A 22,930-nucleotide genomic window follows, 5' to 3' on the forward strand; every position below is an offset into this window, starting at 1 on the left:
ATTATATTTTATCTTGTATACTTGCTTTCTGCATACAAAAATATACAGGAACAGTCAGAATTTGCAAATTTTTGGAGTGACAAAAATGACAGACAGTGATGAATCAGTTGGTCCATTGGGTATATCATTGAATTAGAATTAACTCCTCTCCAGAGCAATTAAAAAAAAACAAAGTTCAATGAGACTACAATGACCATGAGTCACAATGCACAACATTCCACCTACACTGTGATATCAGCCACAACCAGGATGTCATCCAATTATGTCTCAGAATCACTGCAGTGCAGAAGGAGGCCATTCAGCCCATCAAGTCTGCTCCCAATACAATGTCACCCAGACCCTATTCCTGTAACCCCACATATTTACCCTACTACTCCCCCTGACACTAAGGGTCAATTTAGCATGGCCAAACTGCACATTTTGAACTTGGAAGGAAACACATGCAGACACAGGGAGAATGGGCAAACTCCATACAGATAGTGACCCGAGGCCAGAATTCAACCTGGGTCCCTGGTGCAGTGAGGCAGCAGTGCTAACCAATGTGCCACCCTTTCACTTCTTTCCTCTTCTCACAAAAGGTCATTAGTCTGAAAAGTTAGCTTCATTTCTTTCTCTCTACAGATGCTGTCTGACCTGCTATTTCCAGAATATTATCCAGCTCCAATTGGATATTTTCTGTAAATCTGCACAAGCTGTGGAAAAAAACTTTCACCTCCCCTCTTACTCCTAACTTTTTTTAGTCTGAACTCATCCAAGTGAAGAAAATGGTGGTCACTCACTAACTCTTCTTTTTAATGATTTACTGTAACATTGATAAAGCCGCTACAATTTACAAACCTTAGTATCTTGCTCCCTTTAAGTTATATTAGAATCATATTCACTTCACATGATATCAAGTAACAGTTGGAGGCACTGGATACTGCAAAGGCATTGGACTCTGACAACATTCATCCAATAGTACTGAAGACTCATACTCCAGAGCTTGCCGCTAACCAAGCTCCTCCTGTACAGTTGCAACACTGGATCTAACTGACAATGTGAAAAATTGCCCAGATATTTACTATACACAAAAAGCAGGACAAATCCCACCTAGCCAATTACCACCTCAGTCTACTCAGTCAGTAAAAAGTGGTGGAAGGGGTCATCAACAGTGCTGTCAAGCAGCACCTGCTCAGTGACACCCAGTTTGGGTTTCACCAGGGTCACTGAGCTCCTGACCTCATGACAGCCTCGGTTCAAGCATGGACAAAAAACTGAATTCCAGAGGAGAGATGAGACTTACAGACTTTGCCATCAAGGCCATATTCAACAAAGTTAGGCATCAAGCAGCCTTAGCAAAACTGTAATGGCCACAGCTGGAGTACTGTGTGCAGTTTTGGTCACCGCAATTGTGCAAGGATATTTTGGCCTTGGAGGGAGTGCAGAGGAGGTTCACTAGGCTGATACCGGAGATGAGGGGGTTAGACTATGAAGAGAGACTAAATAGACTCAGTCTGTACTCATTGGAGTTTAGAAGGATGAGGGGGGATCTTATAGAGACGTATAAGATAATGAAAGGGATGGATAGGGTAGAGGTACAGAGATTCTTCCTGCTCAGAAAGGATAGCAGGACCAGAGAGCACAGCTGGAACTTCTTCACTCAAAGGTTGGTGAATCTCTGGAGTGGTGGAGGCTACCTCGCTAAATATATTTAAGACACGGGTAGATAGGTTTTTCACATACAAGGGAATTAAGGGTTATGGGGAGAAAGCGGGAAAGTGGAACTGATCCACTTCAGATCAGCCATGATCTTATTGAATGGCGGGGCAGGCTTGAAGGGCTAGATGGCCTACTCCTGCTCCTATTTCTTATGTTCTTATGTAATCAACAGGCAAACTCTCCACTGGTTGCAGTCATACCTGACACATGGGAAGATGGTCGTGATTGTTTGGACGGGGAGTCTCTCAAAGGTCAGAAGTGGGGATGTTCACCAATGATTACACAAAGTTCAGTACTATTCACAACTCCTCAGATACTGAAGAAGTCAATGTTTAAATGCAACAAGATTTGGACAACATTCAGGCTTAGGCTGACAAATGGCAAGTAATATTCATGCCACACAAATGCCAGGAAATGACCATCACCAATAAGAGACATTTTAATCACCACCCCTTTACATTCAATAGTGTTACCATCACTAAATCCCCCACTGTCAACATCCTTGGGGTTACCATTGACCAGAAACTCAACTGAACTCGCCACACAAACAGTGGCTGCAGGAGCAGGTCAGAGGGTAGGAATACTGCGGCAAGGAACTCACTCCTCAAAACCTATCCACTATCTATAAGGCACATAGAAAGTATGATGGAATAATTCCCACTTACGTGGATGGGTGCAGCTGCAACAACACTCAACAGCTTGACACCATCCAGGTCAAAGCAGCCCGCTTGATTGGTGGTGGAGAGAGAGTGGATATTGTGCCAATGCTCAGTACACAGTGCTGTTACTATCTCCAAGATGCACTTCAGAAATTCACGAAAAGATCCTTAGACAGCACCTTCCAAATCCACAACCACTTCCATCTAGAAAGACAAGGGTAGCAGATATATGGAAACACCACCACCTCCAAGTTCCCCTCCAAGCTGATTTGGAAATAAAATCGCTGTTCCTTCAGTCACTGGATCAAAATCCTGAAATTCCCTCTAACAGCATTGTGGATCAACCCACAGCACCTGGACTGCAGCGTTTCAAGGCAGCAGCTTACCATACCTTCTCAAGGGCAACTAGGGATGGTCAATAAATGCTGACTTGCCAGCAACACCCAAGTATAAATAAAAAACTTCCCACAACTTCAAAACTGCACTCATTGTTAACCCTCGAATTGCTGCTTCTGTTCCAGCTGCTCCTTGAGCATAGTTGTCCCATTTTAGTTCATTCAATTAACTTATTAAATGTATTTTTTGAAACCACTATATTGCGCAGTGCTGCCATTGCTGTTTCACTTTTGTCTGATATGGCTGTTACTGCTGTCTGCTATCACTACTACTCTTACTGCTAAACATACATTTCTTAAAACCACCCAAAAAAACAGCCATAGCAATGATCTGTCTCTCCTTGTACATTGTAACAATTTTATATCTTGGTTCATGATTAGACTATTAACATATGAAGATGATTTTGATGGAGGAAGATCCTAGTCATCATATCAGCTAGGTTTCACTCTAATCAAATGGCTCTATGGGATTAGCACTTCCAATAAATGTGGGAGTACATTCACAGTTTGTGGACATACATATATCTCAACTGCATGGTCTGATGGCTTCTTTAGCAGTCTCAAAAATTTGCAGGTTAGGCTGATTGGCCATATTAAATTGCCTCAATGTCAGGGGGATTAGCAGGGTAAATACATGGAGTTACAGGGATAGGGCTTGGGTGGGACTGTTGTTGGTGCAGGCTCAAATGGGCTGAATGGCTTCCTTCTGCACTGTACAGATTCTACGAATAACTAGTATACTGAAAAACTGACTCATTTGGTGTGTGTGGCTGGAATCTTATTTCTGCTCATGCCAGTGGGATTTTCTGGCCCCACTGCAGTGAATGAAGATTTGGCTGGGTGCTAAATTATCCATCCTCGCTGCAGCAGAAGCAGGGTATGAACAGCCAGTGACATTGCACCCTGTGTCAGGTTATAAAGATCCCACGAAATGCTGGGAAGGGAGAGTTTGGCTAAATTCTGAAAATTGAGCATTTTAACAGGTTTTTTTGCCTTTGAGCTTATGTAGGACCAGTTACAGGATTCGACCCCAAGTGACTGAAGTCTGATTCCTCAGATCATCTGTCACTTTTAAACCACCCTCTTCTGTTTCTTACAGAGCGAAGGCCTTGCACAATGATTTTCACTATCACCTTTGAAGTTAAATGTGAGGTAGCTAAAGGACTGGCTACTATACCTCCTGATATCTAATCTAGTACTATGATTATACAAGTTATGAACAATGCAAGTCAGCCTTGCCAGGGATGCAGCATCCTATGAACAAGTGAAAAAAAAATACATGTCTGCCGATTCTGCCACACTACCTCAAAGTCCAGTCCCTTCCTTATCTTAAAAGTTTTCAATCAGTTTTCCCCAAATCCATGTGCTTCTAGAGTAAAAGTCAAAATCTATTGCACTGACAAAAAGAGTTCAAGTTCAGTATCAACCTCCCATGGTCACGCCCAAAATATTTCCAGGAACTTTATAACACCCATAATGTGAAGAAACTAAAACTGCGAGCAGTATTCAAGTTGAGTCCTAACCTTCTACAAAGGCAATTGTGATTTTTATTTTATACGGTTTTCAATTCTATTCACATTTGTCTCATCGGGGGAAATCTAAAAGAAAAATTGGGAAAGGATAACAAAAAGGCCTGACTTCGTTAGTTTATAAAATTAAAAATGGTGAAGATGCATTTCTTAGAGTATATAGGTTTGTGTAATAGCAATGGATGTCAACAAATACTTATTTGGTAAGCTGTTAATATTTAACAACACGTAAAATTATACAGAAAGCAGATATTTAGCTAGTCATTACAACATAGCTTAAAATGTAAATGTAACATTGGTCTTGCATCTTTTGAATTCTTTACAAAAAAATTGATTCTACCAGGTCTTACAGATCAGACTTCTGGAATAACCTGTACCAAAAAGGTACACTAAACCACAACAGTTAAAAGGGACCCCTGGGTTCAATTCTCAACTTGGGTCACTGTCTGTGTGGAGTTTGCACGTTCTCCTGGTGTCTGCATGGGTTTCCTCCCACAGTCCAAAGATGAGCAGGTTAGATGCACTGGCCATGCTAAATTGCACCACCCCCCCCTCCCCAGTGTCCCAGAATGTTTGGATTAGAGGGATTAGCAGGGTAAAAATGTGGGGTTACGGGGATAAGGCCTAGGTGGGATTGTTGTTGTGCTGACTCGATAGGCTGAATGACCTCTTTCTGTACTGTGGGGTTTCTACGATTAAACAGTGGGATTTTGTTACCTCTTTCCACCCTCTTGTACGTTTTAATGATACTTCTCCCATTACTAGGCTAATTACTTTCTGATAAACAAATGTTCATTTTGTTGAAAATTCTTTGAAATTTGAACACAGAATGTACACATTTTAGTAGACAATTGTTCTAAATTAACCATATCAGCTACAGTTGCTCAAACTGTCATTAGTAATGTTAGTCTTTTAACTGATTTTAATATCTGCCACAAAGTATTTGAAAGAATAATTATTTCAATGCAAGTGCAAATTGTAGAGGATTATTGATATTTGGTGCCCCATTAGAAATCTCTATCTCAGCTGTACTGTTGTGAAGTTGCATTAACCAAAGGGAATCATTATGCAAGACGGTGGAACTTATTGAAAAAAATTCCAATGAAACTACTACATTCAGAAAACAGATAATATTAATAAAGTTGTAATTAAATGTAAGGAGTTAAAATGATCTTAAAAAACTTTCCTTTTTGAAGAGACAGAATAATGAGTTGATAACAAGATACGATCTACACCTTGTTCCCATGTTTTACTCTCAGAAAGAACTGATCTTTATTCTGTTATTAACACCTACTTCAGACCAATACTTGGGTAATGAGTTTAAGATCTGGATAGCAAAAGGCCCAGCTATCAATGGTGGTAACAAAAAGAGTTGAGGTCAAAATTGGAGAAATGTGACTTCTTGGAGGGTTGCAGAAGATTACAGACATGGTGGGATGGTTACAGAGAGATTTGGAAAAGCAAAAATTTTAAACGTTGTTGTTGTACTGAGAATCAATGTAGATTAATAAGCACAGGGTTGATGGGTGAAATGAACTTGGTGCAAGTCAAGACTCAGTCTGCAGTTTTGGTTGGGATAAAACTTGGAGAATGGACGATGGGAGACAGGCAGGAGATTGACTGGTACAGATTGAATCAAATCACACACAGACTTATAATTAAAGTTTCACTTGGTAGAATAGCAATAGTTTCACTCATATGATAAAGTAGGGGATTTGTACCAGCCAATGGAAAAATAAGACATTAAAGTTATAAGTGATAAAAATTAAATTCTTAAATCAGGGTTAAGACAGATGACGAATACACACAAAGGTCTGAAAATTAGTGACTGAAGCCAAAACAGTCCAAAAATCTTTTGCATTAATGAATCATGTCTGCATCATACCACTAAGCAGCAATGTAACTGCAGTGTGAGAGGATGGAAAATTATAAAGTTTCAACACCTGTCATGAAATGCAAATCTATCCAGGCCACCTCAGGATAGAATTGTACTAGTATTATGAGTTATGAACATCTCAAAATATTCAATTATCTTAGTCATGAGCAGTTCAAAATCATTGGAAGGTTGGTATTTACACTTGCAGATTTCAGCAACTAAAGATTATATTCAAGCACAATCTCAGTTATTAAAAGGGGATGATGAGATGTGACTTTTACCTGTAACAAGATTGACAGGTATTCAGACAAAATCAGGTGTAAACAGCCCTATCATCAGGAAACAGCTTACTTCGGTGTGTGCGCATGCACGCGTGTATGGGGGAGGGCCATATTCTCCCAGTGTCTGCCTGGATTTCCTCCATAAGAAGTCTCACAACACCAGGTTAAAATCCAACCAGTTCATTTGATAGTAAACCCACAAGCTTTCAGGTTTACAAGCTTGTGGGTTTACTATCAACTAAACTGGTTGGACTTTAACCTGGTGTTGAGTGACTTCTTACTGTGTTTACCCCAGTCCAGCGCCACCATCTCCACATCATGGACTTCCTCCCACAGTTCCCAGAAGTGTGCAGTTTAGGTAGATTAGCCATGTGTTTGGTTATGGGGATCAGGTGAAGGGGAGGTTTGGGTGGGATGTTCTTTCAGAGAGTGCACACTCAATTGGCCGTATGGCCTTTCTGCACTGCAGGGATTCTATGGTTCTAATTGAAAGAGAAAAGTGAAAGTATACAGATGCCAATTTTAAGTGTTGCGGAATGCGAGAGATGCAGACAGCCCAAATACACAGAGGACAGAATCAAAGAGGAATCAGAGTATAAATGCAAACACCTGCAAAAGCAGGCAGGCCAGTTTAACATCTGGCCAAGCTGAGAGGAGAGCATACAATTCTAGATGCCATACTGTGGAGTTAAAAACATTTAGAAGCAAGAAAATTTTGACCAGAGATGGCTATGTTCAAGATGCTAGCAATGCCAGTATTGATCAGTTGGTATAAAGGAACAATCTTGCCAGAAGTAAACAGGCCTATGAAATCTCAACACTTATACAAATCTTTAAAACAGTACTCAGGCAGTGGTTAACCTTCTAATTTTGAGATGTATCTCACTTGAGTTTCTCTGGGGTATAAGTCAAGCCTTTTTAGTTTATTTATTATTGTCACAAGCAGGCTTACATTAATACTGCAATGACATTACTGTGAAAATCCCCTAATCACCACACTCTGGCACCTGTTCAGATACACAGAGAATTTAGCATGGCTATTGCACCTAACGCTGTGGGAGGAAACCAGAGCATCCAGAGGAAACTCGTGCAGAAACAGAAAGAACGTGCAGACTCTGCGCAGTGACCCAAGCTGGGAATTGGACCTGGGTCCTTGGCACTGTGAGGCACCAGTACTAACCACTGTGCTGCCCAAAGAAGAAAATCTGTTTTAGAGCATAGGTAACTGTATTTTTTTTTTACATATCTTTTAACGTATCTGACTAATCAAGATAGTGTTGTTATTAGTATTCATGTTTTTTGGGGGTTTTTTTTGCAGTAAAATTATTTTGTTTAAGCAGTGAACCTTGTGTTTCATTTTGGGTTTTTGGATTTCCAAAAACAAAGTTACTTGCCTCTACCCAGATCATGACAGAATGTTTAGGTACTATTTATTACATGTACAGGACATTGAATTATTTTGCCATACCTGATTTTCAATGTTAGAACACTACTGATTTCAAGAATAAATTAGAGATAGGAACCTCTCCTTTCACAACAGGCTTTGGAAACAAAAGTGAAAGGATAATCCAACTGTTTAGTATCTTCACAAAATGGGTGAATTGAAAGATATATGGTATAGAATCATGACTTTTTAAAAAGGTCCATAAAAAAGGTAAATGGTATTCCAAATTTTATAAGAGGTGCATTAAATAGAAAAAGTGATGAAGACTTTGTCTACAATGTTGGTTAGGCCACAACTGGAATATCTCATGTTGCTTTGGCATATTATACAAGAGAGTAAAGCCAAAAAAGTACAATGAAGATTTATTAGACTTGCACCTGGTATCTAATGTTAATTATATGGAAACACTTGAAAATATTTTTTAAATTTCAGTAAAAGTATGAAAATGATTTAGTAATTAGAATTACCACTGGGAAAAAATGAATCTGGAACAAAGAACTGAATAAACAATTGAAAGAGCAAGAAAACAAAATAGACAACTTCAGTTAAAGCAGCTAGAACAGGCTCTGGCATAGCCATTATATGCTGAATGGTCTTTGGGTACTGTAAACTCTGATTTCTCAATGATTGCTGCGTTCTACACTGTTGACCATTCTTCCTCCTCCGTGGCATTTTCTTGACTGCAGGACTGGCTTCTGAATCCACTTCTCGCTGCCCAATAGTCGTTGTGTCTTCTCTCATACCAGCATAACTCCTAGTTCCAGCTTCAATGCCTTTTTAGGCCCATCATAAATGGTGGAATCATTCTTCACATATATCATTTATTGCAGCAGCACAACGGCTGAACATTGAAATTTATATGCAGTTAGGAACATAATTTAAACGCTCCCCTCTCCCAAAATTATTTTAAGGGTAGGAGAGGAAAAGTACATGTACTTTTATTTATTGACTCTAGCTCAGCCTTCAACACTATTATTGCCACAAAATTCATCTCCAAACTCCATGGCTCCTCCCTCTGGGACTGGATCCCAAAGTTCCTAACTCACAATCCATAAGGTTAGGCAACAACAACTCCATGATCATCCTCAATATCTGTGTCCCACAAGGCTGTGTTCTCAGCCCCCTAATATACTGCTCATTCACTTATGACTGTGGCCAAATTCCCCTCCAATTCAATTTTCAAGTTTGCTGACAACACCACTGTGGTGGGTTGGATCTCCAACAATTATACAGAGCACAGGACTGAGATAATCTGATGAACTGGCGTGGCAACAATAATCTCACCTCTGTCAACAAAACAAAGGCGATTGTCATCGACTTCAGGAAGCGTAAAGCAGAACGTGCCCCTGTCTAATTAACAAGGACAAAGTAGAAAGGGTCGAGAGCTTCATGTTTTTAGGTGTCCAGATCACCAACCTGTCCTGGTTTTCCCCCCCAATGCCAACACTATAATTAAGAAAGTCCACCAACGCCTCTACTTTCTCAGAAGACTAAGGAAATTTGGCATGTCAGCTATGACTCTCCCCACCTTTTACAGGTGCACCATAGAAAGGATTCTTTCTGGTTGTATCACAGCTTGGTATGGCTCCTGCTCTGCCCAAGATCAGAAGGAACTATAAAAAGTCGAGAATGTATCCCAATCTATCACACAAACCAGCCTCCCATCTATTAACTGTCTACATTTCCCACTGCCTCAGCAAAGCAACCAGCATAATTAAGGATCCCACACTACCGAGATATTCTCTCTTCCACTTTCTTCCATCAGAAAATGATACAAAAGTCTGAAGTTAGGTGCCAACCAACTCAATAACAGCTTCTCCCTTGCTGCCATTAGACTTTTGAGTGGACTTACCTTGCATTAAGTTGATCTTTCTCTACACCCTAGCTATAACTGCAACACCACATTCTGCATTCTCTCATTTCCTTCTCTATGAAGGATATGTTTTGTCTGTATAGTACACAAGAAACAATACTTTTCACTGTATGTTAATACATGTGACAATAATAAACCAAATCACCAACACAAACTCACAAAAGTAACATGCAACTCTAAATTTTGCCCATTCATCATGCTTACTTTGATCAGGCTCACGCTAATTCACATCAGAAGGTTGGGGAAAATCAAATTGAGAATCTGATCTCAAAATGTAAACTGTTTCATTTGGTGTCCCTTCAGAATGCCAGAATTTCATGAGGGAGACACCAGGAGTATTTATGTATTTGCTGGGAGATCCAATGATTAATATTTATGAAAGAGTTTTAAGCAAGATCAAAGGATTATTGCTAAGAGCTTTGTTGGAAATGCAAATGCTTCTTTCTTATAGAATTTAGAGGGACAGGTAGTATTGAGGAAGCAGGGGGCTGCAGAAGGACTTGGACAGGTTAGGAGAGTGGACAAAGAAGTAGCAGATGGAATACAATGTGGAAAAGTGTGAGGTTATGCACTTTGGAAGGAGGAATGAAGGCATAGACTATTTTCTAAATGGGAAAATGATTAGGAAATCAGAAACAAAGATTTGGGAGTCATTGCTCAAGATTCTCTTAAGGTTAACATACAGGTTCATTCGGCAGTTAGGAAGGCAAATGCAATGCTAGCATTCATGTCGAGGGGCCTAGAATACAAGAGCAGGGATGTACTTCTGAGGCTGTATAAGCCTCTGGTCAGATCCCATTTGAAGTATTGTGAGCAGTTCTGGGTCCCATGTCTAAGGAAGGATGCGCTGGCCTTGGAAAGGGTCCAGAGGAGATTTACAAGTATGATCCCTGGAATGAAGACCTTATCATATGAGGAACAGTTGAGGACTCTGAGTCTGTACTCAGAGTTTAGAAGGATGAAGGGGGATCTTATTGAAACTTACCGGATACCGTGAGGCCTGGATAGAGTGGATGTGGAGAGGATGTTTCCACTAGTAGGAAAAACTAGAACCAGAGGGCACAACTCACGCTAAAGGGATGATCCTTTAGAACACAGATTATAGAGTGATTAACCTGTAGAACTCTTTGCTGCAGAAGGTTGTGGAGACCAGGTCATTGTCTTTAAGACAGAGCTAGATAGGTTCTTGATTAATAAGGGGATCAGGGGTTATGAGGAAAAGGCAGGAGAATGGGGATGAGAGGGGAAAAAAGAATCAGCCATGATTGAATGGCACAGCACACTCAATGGCCCAATTCTGCTCCTATGTCTTATGATCCTATGGAATAAGTAATTACTGTGAAGTGGAAATAGTGTGCATGAGTATAGTTTATGATACTTTAATTATTGCTCCATGAAAGGAAATGAATGCCTTCTCTGAGATATGATCCATGGCCATGGGAACATATTGTTGACTGTGGAGGAGCTGGGTTCAGGTAATCAGAGAACTGCCATTACAGGTGCGGGTTGGTTTAGCTTGAAAGCTGTTCAGCACCTGCTGTTGCATTTGCGAGACTCCAACTCCAATGTTTCCAATCACAAGATTTCACTAAATGTCCTTACTATTCTAACTTTTGCTGCATCTCTCTTAGAAGACCAGGTTTTTGGCCACATTCTGGCAGAAATGTGTTCCTTTATCTGACTGTTCCTTTTGTTCCGACTTGACAGATGTTACAGTCACATTGCACAGGTTGCTTTAAGACTATTTATCTGCATGTATTTGGGGGTTACCAAGGATTTTTTTGACGTTGTCACCTAATACAAATCTAATTTAATTGCACAAAACTGCATTCATTGTTCCATCTATTGATAATGTACCTCAATTTGCAAATGAGTCATTTTTAAAATCATTAGATAGATGTGTACCGTGTGCAAATGTGCACTCAATTAAACTGCAGCCCAAAAAGCAGTGCCTTGCTTCTCCACATGGGAAGAGAAATTGAGTGATCATTGACGTTCACCCTGAACCAGATAAGATCATAAAGCTGAGAAATAGAAAATCAGCCTGTCATCGCTAGCCAATAATAAGTGGGGCATAGAGTAATAATTTTAACTGAGACTAATATAGCATCATTTCTTGACCCTTTAAGTTCCAGTAACGTATTTATATTAGAAAATACTAAAATATTTGTGTATGAACAAAAGTAATGCCTAGTTCTGCTGGATCCCATAAGTAAAAAACCTCTTTTGTTTAACCTTTCAGAAGGTGTGTGGATTTTTTCCTCAAACAATCTGATTCTCGCCAGGCAACTTGCAAATGAGGTTATCGCTAAAATAAATATCGGTGGATTCCTACAAACACACAATGCTTTCGTGAACAATTATCAATTTTTGCCTCTGTTCTCGGAGATGCCTCAACCCAGTTGATATGCGCTCGGAAAAACAAAGGAAGCGAGGTTCAGCAAACATTTTAGGATAGGTACTGGGTCCGTGTGATATCTGACGAAGCCACTTATCTCTACCTCATATCAAGATGCGTAATGCAGTCCACGCACTCTTGAAAATAATCAATCACCAAAATCCCTTTTTGGGTTGTGTGTTTCGTTACCCAAGCTCTGCAACAGAGCATCGCTCACTCGGGGAAAGAGTCTATCACTATCTGACAAACCTACCACCACTCAGGCACCACCGTTACCACAGCCCCAGCCAATCTAACCTGCTAACACTTGACCCTTCAACCTAGAGTCCCGCCTTCCTGCCCCGTACCGATTGGCCGCCGCCATTCGATTGGCAGGCCGACTTGCCAAAGGCTGAAAGCCCATTGGTCCGTTCCGTTGTCTCTCACACACATTACTAAGCCCAGCCCACGATAGGCAGGGCCTTTCTCCGGCCGCGATCAAGTTTGTATGTCGCCCTCCGTGAAAGGGGGGTGGGGGGAGATAATGAGAGAGAGGGGAAAAAAAGAGAACAGCTCCGACGGAGTGCGCAATACCCCAGCCCCGCTCAGAGCTCCGGCCCGCCATGCCAGCTGCATGCACTCACCGTGTAGTAAGAGAGTAAACCGGCGTTGTAGTCCAGCACGAACCAGCGGTACTGCCATCCTTTCATGACGTTGGTCCACTTGCTGAGCGGCCCTTCCATGATGGACGCCATCTTCAGGGAATGAAAACAAACCCAGCACTACGTCAGCGCTGCTCGCTGACTGGATAGACAAGTGGGGCTGTGGGGAGGAGACTGCGAATTTATCCTGGCTCAGCCAGGTTCACACCCTTATCACTTTGTAACCTCGTCTACGCTCAGGGAGGCTCAACCTTTGTCCCTGTTGATCTCTTTCCACGCCACTCATTTTACGATTAAACACATCGCCGGCGTTTTAACCTCTGGACTCGACAAACTTCCGTGAGGAGAGCGGAGCCAATTTGGCCGATATTTCAACTCCTTCCAACCCCATCCATCCACTCACACCGAGTTCAAAGGCGGAGCCTATATTTATAATGTTTCAGGTCCATGGTTCGGAGTTAATTAAGGTCCCTGACCCGAAACAAATTATGTCACCAGTCCTGCTGAGTGTCTCCATTATTATCGGTTTTTTATTGCAGATTTTCAGCACCGCGGTATTTTTTCCACAAAACTTCCATCACCTTAGGGTGGAGTAGATTTGCCGATTTATACCCTCTTATCAGACCTGCGCTGAAACAAATCCGTTTGAGCCACTCAACCACAAGAAATCAGTTCTGTTACTACAATTTCAAAATCTAAATAGTCACCTCAACAGCTATATACAAGAAAACTGTACTCACTTTATCTTCTCAACAATTTTGGAAGCAAGAATTGTGCTTCAAGACTTTTATTCATTCGTGGGATATGGGTTAAGATATGAGACTAGATAAATAGTGCATAATAATTGAATATTTAAAATTTCAGATTGTAAGACATTTTAATTTGATTTATTGTCACATGTAATAGCATCGAGTGAAAAGGATTGTTCCTTGTGCACTACACAGACAAAACATACCATTCATAGAGAAGGAAATGAGAGAGTGCAGAATGTAGTTACAGTCATAGTGAGGGTGTAGAGAAAGATCAACTTAATGACAGCAGGGCAGAAGCTGTTCTTGAGTCACTTGGTATGTGACCTCAGATTTTTGTATCTTCTTCCTGACAGAAGAAGGTGGAAGAGAGAATGTCCGGGGTGCGTGGGGTCCTGGCTGGTTTGCGTGATGGATTGGGCAACATTCACAATCCTTTGTAGTTTCTTGCAGACTTGGGCAGAGTGGGAGCCATATCAAGCTGTGATACAACCAGAAAGAATGCTTTCTATGGTGCATCTGTAAAAGGCGGTTAGAGTCGTAGCTGAAATGCCAAATTTCCTTAGTCTTCTGAGAAAGTCAAAGCATTGGTGGCCTTCTTAACCATAGTGTCAGTATGGGGGGACCACAACAGGTTGTTGGTGATCTGGACACCTAAAAACTTGGAGCTCTCGACTCTTTCTACTTCGTCCCCATTGATGTAGACAGGGGCATGTTCTCCACTACACTTCCTGAAGTTGATGACAATCTCCTTCGTTTTGTTGACATTGAGGGAGCGATTATTGTCATTGTACCAGTTCACCAGATTCTCTATCTCATTCTTGTACTCTATCTCATTGTTATTTGAGATCCACCCACTACTGTAGTGTAAGCAAATTTGAAAATCGATTTGGTGGGGAATTTGGCCATAGGTGTATAAGGAGTACAGTAGGGGACTGAGAACACAACCTTATGGGGCACAGGTCTTGTGGATGATCATGGAGGAGTTGTTGTTGCCTATCTTTACTGATTGTGGTCTATGAGTTAGGAAGTTCAGGATCCAGTCCCAGAGAGAGGAGCTGAGGCCCAGACCACGGAGTTTGGAGATGAGTTTCTTGGGTATAATGGTGTTGAAAGCTGAGCTGTAGGCAATAAATAGGACTCTGACATAGATGTTTTTGTTATCTAGGTGTTCCAGGGTTGAGTGCAGGGCCAAGGAGATAGCATCTGCTGTGGACTTGTTGTGGTGTCAGCGAACTGTAGTGGATCCTAGGCATTCCGGGAGGCTGGAATTGATTCATGCCATGACTAACCTTTCGAAGCACTTCTAAAGATGGATGTCAAAGTCACCAGACGATAGTCATGAAGGAACGCTGCTTGGCTTTGGTACTGAGATGATGGTCATCTTCTTGTAGCAGGTAGCGACCTCATTGTTGTAAAGAGATATTGAAGAAGGCTGTGAATACCCCCGCCAACTGATCTGTGCAGGATCTGAGTTGTCATCTGGGTACCCCATCCGGGGCAGTTGCTTTCCATGGGCTGACCTTTGAGAAAGCTGCTCTGACATCTGCAATGGTAATCTCAGGTACAGGTTCATCTGAGGCATGCTTTCGCTGACCTCTTGCTCAAAATGGACGTAGAATGCATTGATTTCATCAGGGAGGGTTGCGTTGGAGGTTAAAATTAGGTCAGTCACGATCTTCTTGAATGGCAGAGCAGGCTTGAGGGGCCAAGTAGGCTACTCCTGCAGCCAATTCTTGTATGTGTGTAGAGTTGAATTCAAAAATATTATCAGTATGGAGAAGGCTACTGCTTTATTTCCTTTTTTGGGAAAGGTACATATTTTGTCAACGTCTCAAATTTTGTCAGGATTTGCCTGAAGCATCCTTTCCATCAAGCTGGTCATCCCTTTGTCCTCAATGAGAATTAAGATTGGTGGGAGCACATCGACTGCTCCAATTATGCTCAATGCCAAATGCCATATTTAGGCAGGTCCTTAAATGGACAAGCAGCTTATCACCTGGTAGGTTTACTGCAGCTTAAATATGCCAAAGAGAATTCTACCCTGATTACAAAAAATTAGGATAAAACAGAAACAATTGGTATTTATTTAGCATCTTTAGCATAGTAAGATGTCTGAAGGTGCCTCAGAGGAGCATTATAAACAAAATTTGACGCTGGGCCACATGGATATATTAGGGCAGATGTCTAAATCTTGATCAAAGAGGTTTATGGACTGTCTTTAAAGGAGAAAAGAGGAGTAGAGAAGTATGTGAAGGGAACTCCAGAATTCCGTAAAAATAAATTTCTGCAGATGCTGGAATCTGAAATAAAGACTTTTTGTTCCAGAATGTAGGACCTTGGCAGCTGTAAGTATGACTGCCTGTGGTAAAGTTATTAAAATTTGGCGTGTGTGAAAGGGAAGAGTTAAAAATGTTTGGATATCTCAAGTGTTGTGGGGCTGGGGAGCGTTACAGAGACAGGGAAGGGCACGGATGAATTTGAAAGTAGGGATGAGAATTTTAAAACACTTTTTTTTAACTGAGAAACAGTGCATGTCAGTGAGCACAGGGATCATGGTGCATATTAGAACATGAGATGCAGAGTTTTGGATAACCTCAAATTTACACTGGCAAAAGTTGCACGGCCAAACGATTTGTGCTGAAATAATCAAGTTCAGGGTAACCAAGACATGGACATAAGTGAGAATGAGGCAAATATTGTGATGTGCACACTCTGCCTTACATGACCAGTGGACCTTCAAGAAATTGCTGGAGACCACTCAAGAAAAGCAGGAAAATTTTTGAATCTTTATCTTTGTGTGTTCAACAGTAGACATCTACTTTTGGTTCTACAAACAAAAATCTTTGGTTAACTGTTAGCTGGTTTAAGGCTTCTCTGAAATTACTTTCTCCTTGACTTCCAGCCTGGCTAGGTTAGGAGTCATTTAATTTTTCTCCCTCCTTTCCCAGCAAACTGCTGTGGGCACATTGAGGTCTGAAGCCAATTTTGGTTAGTTTCTCAGACCATCAGATTAATTTCTAAACTATTTATTTACTTCTTGGATTTTGCACCCATTTTGGCTACTTTGCCAGATTCACAGAGCATATATTTATTTTTCCATCTAGTTACACACTGGGAATGCAGGATGAAGAAAGAGCCTGGAAAACTGCATGTTTGAAACTTATACACAAGAGGCAAATGTTCAGAGACACACTTATCACAGTGGCATCAATAAAATATGATTACAATGAAGAAATAAGCTTTACTCCTCCTCAGTAATTATTGCATTTCCCTCCTTTTTAAAGTTGAATATAATTGACTTTTTTCTGCTTCACAGTTCCAACTCTGCTTTCAATATAGAAAGAATACATTATTTTAATCAAGTTTTTATTAACTGCTTGAGAGGAAAGAAATTAAAGGAAGAATGACTGGGTGTCAGGAATGTGAGGACATAGGAAAGAAGGACCAAAATGAAGAAAGAAATGATAAGGAATAGGCTTGTATAAAGCACATATGAAGCAATTTGACTAAACCTCTGATCATGTATGTGCTAACCTTGGTGGGAAGTTTTGTAATGATAACCTATTTAGAAGTATGGAGTGCCAGATCCTATTGGGACCATCAAAACCAAGTGATGCACTAGAAAAATCAACTGCAGATTTTCAGAGCTTCATAAGCATGAACAATTATCAATGGAATAGCAATGTTAAAATTATGCCAGTAATCTTGGATTAGGCTGGTGCATAATTTGAAAGGTAACAACAGCTCCCATACTTTAGAAAGTACTGATGTATGTTAATGGAGTTGATCGTTAAAAGGTTAATGTAGTCATTTTTTTTAGGAATTGGATGAGCTACTTTTCGGTGTCCCGAGGAAGGAAACATGGAGTCAGTATGAACTGTGAGGAGAGGCTGAATAAACTAGGCTTGTACTCGTTAGAGTTTAGAAGAATGAGGGGAGATCTCATTGAGACATATAAGATGATGAATGGGATGAATAGGATAGAGGTGGAGAGGGTCTTCCCGCTCAGAAAGGACAGTAGGACTAGAGGGCACAGCCTCAAGATAAAAAGGGGGGCGGTTTAGAACAGAGTTGAGGAGGAACTTCTTCACTCAAAGGGTGGTGAATCTCTGGAATTCTCTGCCCGTTGAAGTGGTGGAGGCTGCCTCGCTAAATATATTTAAGACGCGGGTTGATAGGTTTTTGATAGGCAAGGGGATTAAGGGTTATGGGGAGAGGGCAGGAATGTGAAACTGAGACACGACAGATCAGCCATGATCTTATTGAATGGCGGGGCAGGCTCAAAGGGCTAGATGGCCTACTCCTGCTCCTATTTCTTATGTTCTTATGTTCTTAAGTACTAAAAGAGAGTGAAAGGGTAAGATGTGAAGCATTTGTACGTAACAGGCTTTATCTTGGAGGATGATGGGAAGGATAGCATCAAAACCTAAATAATGCAGAAACATAGTCCCCATTCTGCTGAGTCCACATGGTGTTTGGTGCGCAACCGCTATCCCATGTTTTAAAAAATCGTGCTCAGACATCTTCTGTTATGTTGTGGCATTGTCAAGAGATTTCAGACTTTGTTAGGAACAAGGAAGGTATTGATAAAGAGAAACTATATTCGAGGAGGATTTTGCAACACAAAGGCTGTCCCAGTTCTTGCATGTTTACAACTTGGCTTCTAGATGATTCTGCCTGAGAAAGGCCTCAACCCTCTAGTGTGATCACTGTTTCCATTGGTCCTCAAAGCAGACAACTAATTTTTGCTGTATTGTCTTAAAAAGACAGACACCACATACACAACATCCCTCCCCCTTTAACTATCTATAAATCTTCAAAATCAATTTCTCAATCCACATTTTAAACAAACATTACATACACAAGTTAGACATTTGCAAATCAATGCAGAAACTGTTCTATGGAGGGACCTTGAAACTTGCAGATAACACTTTTTCTGTCACAAATATAATCTAGCATGAGATACTTCCATACAAGTTTGCTGCTTTCCGAGTTCTGACCTAGACTGTGTGCTGACCAAGAATTACATACTTTATTCGATGGACAGTGTCACTCTTCAATCCATTGTTGATCCTTTTCTCTGTCAAGCAACTTACTCTACAGTGCATACAAGTGCTAACTTGCAATACAATCTTAGGTCTTGACAGTTCTTGCACAAGCTCAGTTTGTCACTTGCGAAGTAAATAATTGTGGTACTCTTTCTGGTACTTTGTAGTGTGATAAAGTTTCTTCTCTTTCTAGCGTTTTTATTTGGCATGTTTTCCATCATGTTACCATATTGGTTCTTGTGCATTTCTATTGGTGTGATCATTTCTATAGTCTTGTACTGATATGTAATCTAGATTCCTTCTCTGCCTGAATTGCTGCTTTCTCTCTAACACATCTCCTTCAACTAAGTGGCTTAATTTATCAATCTCTGCCTTTCATCCTTCCAATCTTCTGCCTTTCATCTTCTAATCTTCTGCTTAGACTTGATTTGTTCTTTAGTCCAATGTATCTGCTTGTGCAATCCATTTGGTTTATCTATTTCTGAGTTTCTCCCCAAGTGAATCCATCATTCTCTTCTAACAATATTTGATAACAATCTCTCCCTTCTCATGCTTTGTATGTTTTCAGAGAACTGACACTTTCCTTTTGTTGTAGTTGCAACCCATTCTACTTCCACATACATAATTCCTTCCTCCTTGTTGTTACATTTATTAGACAATTCTGAATTGTTAACTTGTTCCAACAGTTGTGTTTTTTCTTAGAGTCTGTCCATTGTTAAGACCTCCTCAGCACTTTCAAATGCCAGACAGTTTCTGTCTCTCAGCAGATTACCAGTTTCTCAAATTCATATGTGCATTCCACATGACTGGTAGTTCGATCATTCAATTGGATTGCTACAGGATTCCCAATATGGCTCTGGTGAATGATGGCTCTCCTTCAACCATATGACTCTTGCAGTAAATGTCACAAGATGTCGTACATGAGTGCCATGGATCAATCTTTGCAGTGCTTCATTCTGAGACAAGCATTTCTTTCACTGATCACAAAACTGATTTTTAATTTGATTTATTATTGTCACAAGTATTGATGTACAGTGAAAAGTATTGTCTCTTGCATGCCATTGAGACAAAACATACTGTTCATAGAGATGGAAACGAGGGAGTGCAGAATGTGGTGTTACAGTCATAGCTGGGGTATAGAGAAAGATCAACTTAATGCCAGGTAAGTCTGTTCAAAAATCTGACAGCAGCAAGGAGGAAGCTGGTTTTGAGTCGGTACGTGACCTCAAACTTTTGTATCTTCCTCCTAATGGAAGAAGGTGAAAGAGAATATCCAGGGTGGTGGGATCCTTAATTATGCTGGCTGCTTTGCCATGGCAGTGGGAAGTGTAGTCAGAGTCAATGGATGGAAGGCTGGTTTGCATGACGGATTGGGCTACATTCACGACCTTTTGTAGTTCTTTGAGGTTTTGGGCAGGGCTGGAGCTGTGATACAACCAGAAAGAATGCTTTCTATGGTGCATCTGTAAAAGTTGGTGAGAGTTGTAGTTGATGTGCCAAATTTCCTTGTCATCCACAACATGGGATTTCCTTGGATCTTCGAGTTCCATGGTACAACCTCTGTTGCTGAGTTTCTCTCAATCCTTTCTATGTTATGTTCACAACCATATCCTTTAACTCCAATGCCTTCACCACTTGCTGATGAATGTTGCACTGTTTCTTACTGGCCCTGATAGATTTATTAGCTACTTCCATTTTTTTTATAGAGCTTTGTTATTGGGTTTTTTTCTTGGCTCTGATTTGCTTTCAGCTCTTCATTTATTCATTTAGAGTCTTTCTAGGTCTCTCGTTGTCCACTTGGGGTCTTTTGTTGCCTTCCTTCTGGCTCTTCCCCCTCTCTGGGGTTTCATAGTATCCCTCTTGGGAATTTTGCTGCCCACTCCGAGTCTGGCATTGCCTCATGCTTGAGGGCTTAGTACCTCTTCTGAGATTCAACATTGTCTCTTTTTTGAAATCTCCATTGCCTCCTTTGATGTTGTCAGTTGTTTATGGACCTTCTTTTAGAGTTGCTGTCAATCTGGGTCTTCTGAATCTCCTGTTCCTTGTCCCCTCTCTTATGGGTGTTGCGTTAAATGCATTACCTCCTTAAATATATTAATACTTTAAGATGTCTAAGTTTCTTTTTTAATTGTCAGTTGTTAAGGAAAAGATCAGAAACTCCAAGGTATGTTATGAAGTTAGCCTAGATCCCAAATTTGATTTGATTTTGTCAGTACGATGAGCACAGGGTGTTTTGCTCCAAATATGATTCGATTGACCCAGTAGGAAGCTTTTATTAAAATAATCTTCATTTAAGAACACAGTTAGAATATAACAAAAAGTATTTATATAACTTTTATCAATTAAAAAATTTAAACATGACTAAGTATAATTTTTAACAGTTATCCAACTCTATAGTTCCAATTTAAGCAATATACCTATTGACATAAATCCTACTTCAGAATCAGTTAGTACCAAAAATAGGTATGCTCACACGGATGGTAGATTTTCAGCCTTTTAATTCCTCTGGATAGATATAGAAAAAAAAAACCCTGCCTTCTGACTCCCATGCAGCAATTTCCAGAGAAGAATATATCCTCAAGCAGCAGAACTTCAGGGAAATAAACCAAGCTTTTGGAAGATCCCAGACTTCAGAGAGACTCAGAGCTGTTTCTTCTTTCTACAGCTCCCAAAAAAGCAGCTGAGCTTGTTTTCTTTCTCTGAGCCTAATCTTGCTTAGTCATATGACCTTACCCATCAATCAACCTAATCAAGCCCCACTTGGATAAGCCCCAGGGGAAAACACAAAAATAACAACCCTGCATTTGACTAGATTAAAACAAACATTTTAGCAATTAAGATCAACTATGCTGCTACAGTAACAACAGGGCTGCAAGATCCAGACAAAACAGCACCAATAATAAAACAAACTGCTAAAACAGATCCTGCACAAGAATCATAGGAAACACTGGAGATAAGGGTAGGAGGTGGCCAGTTGGCCCTTTGAGCCTGCTCAACCACTTATGACAATCATGGCTAATCATCCAACTCAATAGCCTAATCCTGCTTTCTCTCCATAACCTTTGATCCCATTTACCCCAAGTGCTATATCCAGCTGCCTCTTGAATACACTCAATGTTTTGGCATCAACTACTTCCTGTGGTAATGAATTTCACAGACTCACCACTCTTTGGGTGAAGAAATGTCTCCTCCATCCTAAACGGTCCATCCTGTATCCTCAGACTGTGACCTTTGGTTCTGGACTCCCCCACCTTTGGGAATATCCTCCTTGCATCTACCCTGTCTAGTCAAATATATTTCTTAAAGGCACAGTATTGTCACAAACGGCTGGATTTCCTGGCTGTGTTATTCGTATACTTCAGATTTTGGCGGGAATCTACATTTGGACCCTTTTTTAGTTTCCTTGCCCCTGAACAATAACTATTATCTCTTCATTCCATTTTTTTTAAAACATATTTCCAAATCTCTTTGTTCACTTGGCCACTGGGTTTTGTACTTCAACTGCCCTTCAAGGTCTAACGCTCGCTCAACAACTCTTGCTGAGTCTATTTGCCCAATAGATATCCCTCTTCTAACTCAATTAAACAGGATACTCACCGGTAGGCTGTGTCATCAACTTCATCCACCTTATCACCAATATATATTTTGTGTGGTCCACTTCTGGAATTGTTATGAGAGGCTTCAGACTTTGTTAAGGACAAGGAAGGTATTTATCGATGAAGAGAAGAGGGTTTTGCAGCACAAAGTTTTCCTTGGGGCAGAGTGCCTGTTCTTACAAGCTTACAACATGGCTTGTAGACAATTCTGCCTGAGAGAAGACTCCACCCTGTGATGTGATCACTCACAGGCCCCTCAATTCAGATTACTTACTTTTCCTGTACTGAGACAGACACCACATACACATCTTCCACTCATCAAAATGGAGTATGGGACCTGGAATGTCAGGACCTTCATGGATAATCACAACAATGACAGACCTGAGCACTGAATCACCATCATAAAATTGGGAATGCAGATGAGTTGGCATTGAAACAATATGCTGTTGAGAGACTGGATAGATTGGGGTTGTTTTCCTCAGAGCAGAGAAGGCTGAGGGAGGACCTGATTGAGGTATGTAAAGTGAGGGTCATAGATAAAAGGATCTTTTCCCCTTAGCAAAGGGGTCAATAACCGGGGGCATAGATTTAAGTTAAGGCACAGAAGGTTTATAGGAGATGTAAGAAAAAACTTTTCATTCAGAGGGTGGTGGGAATCTGGAACTCACTGCCTGAAAGGATGGTAGAGGCAGAAACCATCATATTTAAGAAGTACTTAGATGACCACTTGAAATGTCATA

General features: G+C 40.7%; 1 protein-coding gene across 2 annotated transcripts in view; it reads right to left on the bottom strand.

Moving 5' to 3' along the window:
* The window catches only part of osbpl9 (oxysterol binding protein-like 9), a 218,719-nt gene extending 205,566 nt beyond the window's left edge, over positions 1 to 13,153 (bottom strand). For both annotated transcript variants that reach the window (XM_080195474.1, XM_080195473.1), the window contains exon 1: positions 12,777 to 13,153. In XM_080195474.1, coding sequence (XP_080051600.1) covers positions 12,777 to 12,887 — 111 coding nt within the window. In that variant the 5' untranslated portion in view covers positions 12,888 to 13,153. The remainder of the gene's footprint in view (positions 1 to 12,776) is intronic.
* Positions 13,154 to 22,930: the final 9,777 nt, after the last annotated feature.

The sequence above is a fragment of the Carcharhinus amblyrhynchos genome, chromosome 9, assembly GCF_965287045.1.
Source record: "Carcharhinus amblyrhynchos chromosome 9, sCarAmb.v2.hapA, whole genome shotgun sequence".
Taxonomy (NCBI): domain Eukaryota; kingdom Metazoa; phylum Chordata; class Chondrichthyes; order Carcharhiniformes; family Carcharhinidae; genus Carcharhinus; species Carcharhinus amblyrhynchos.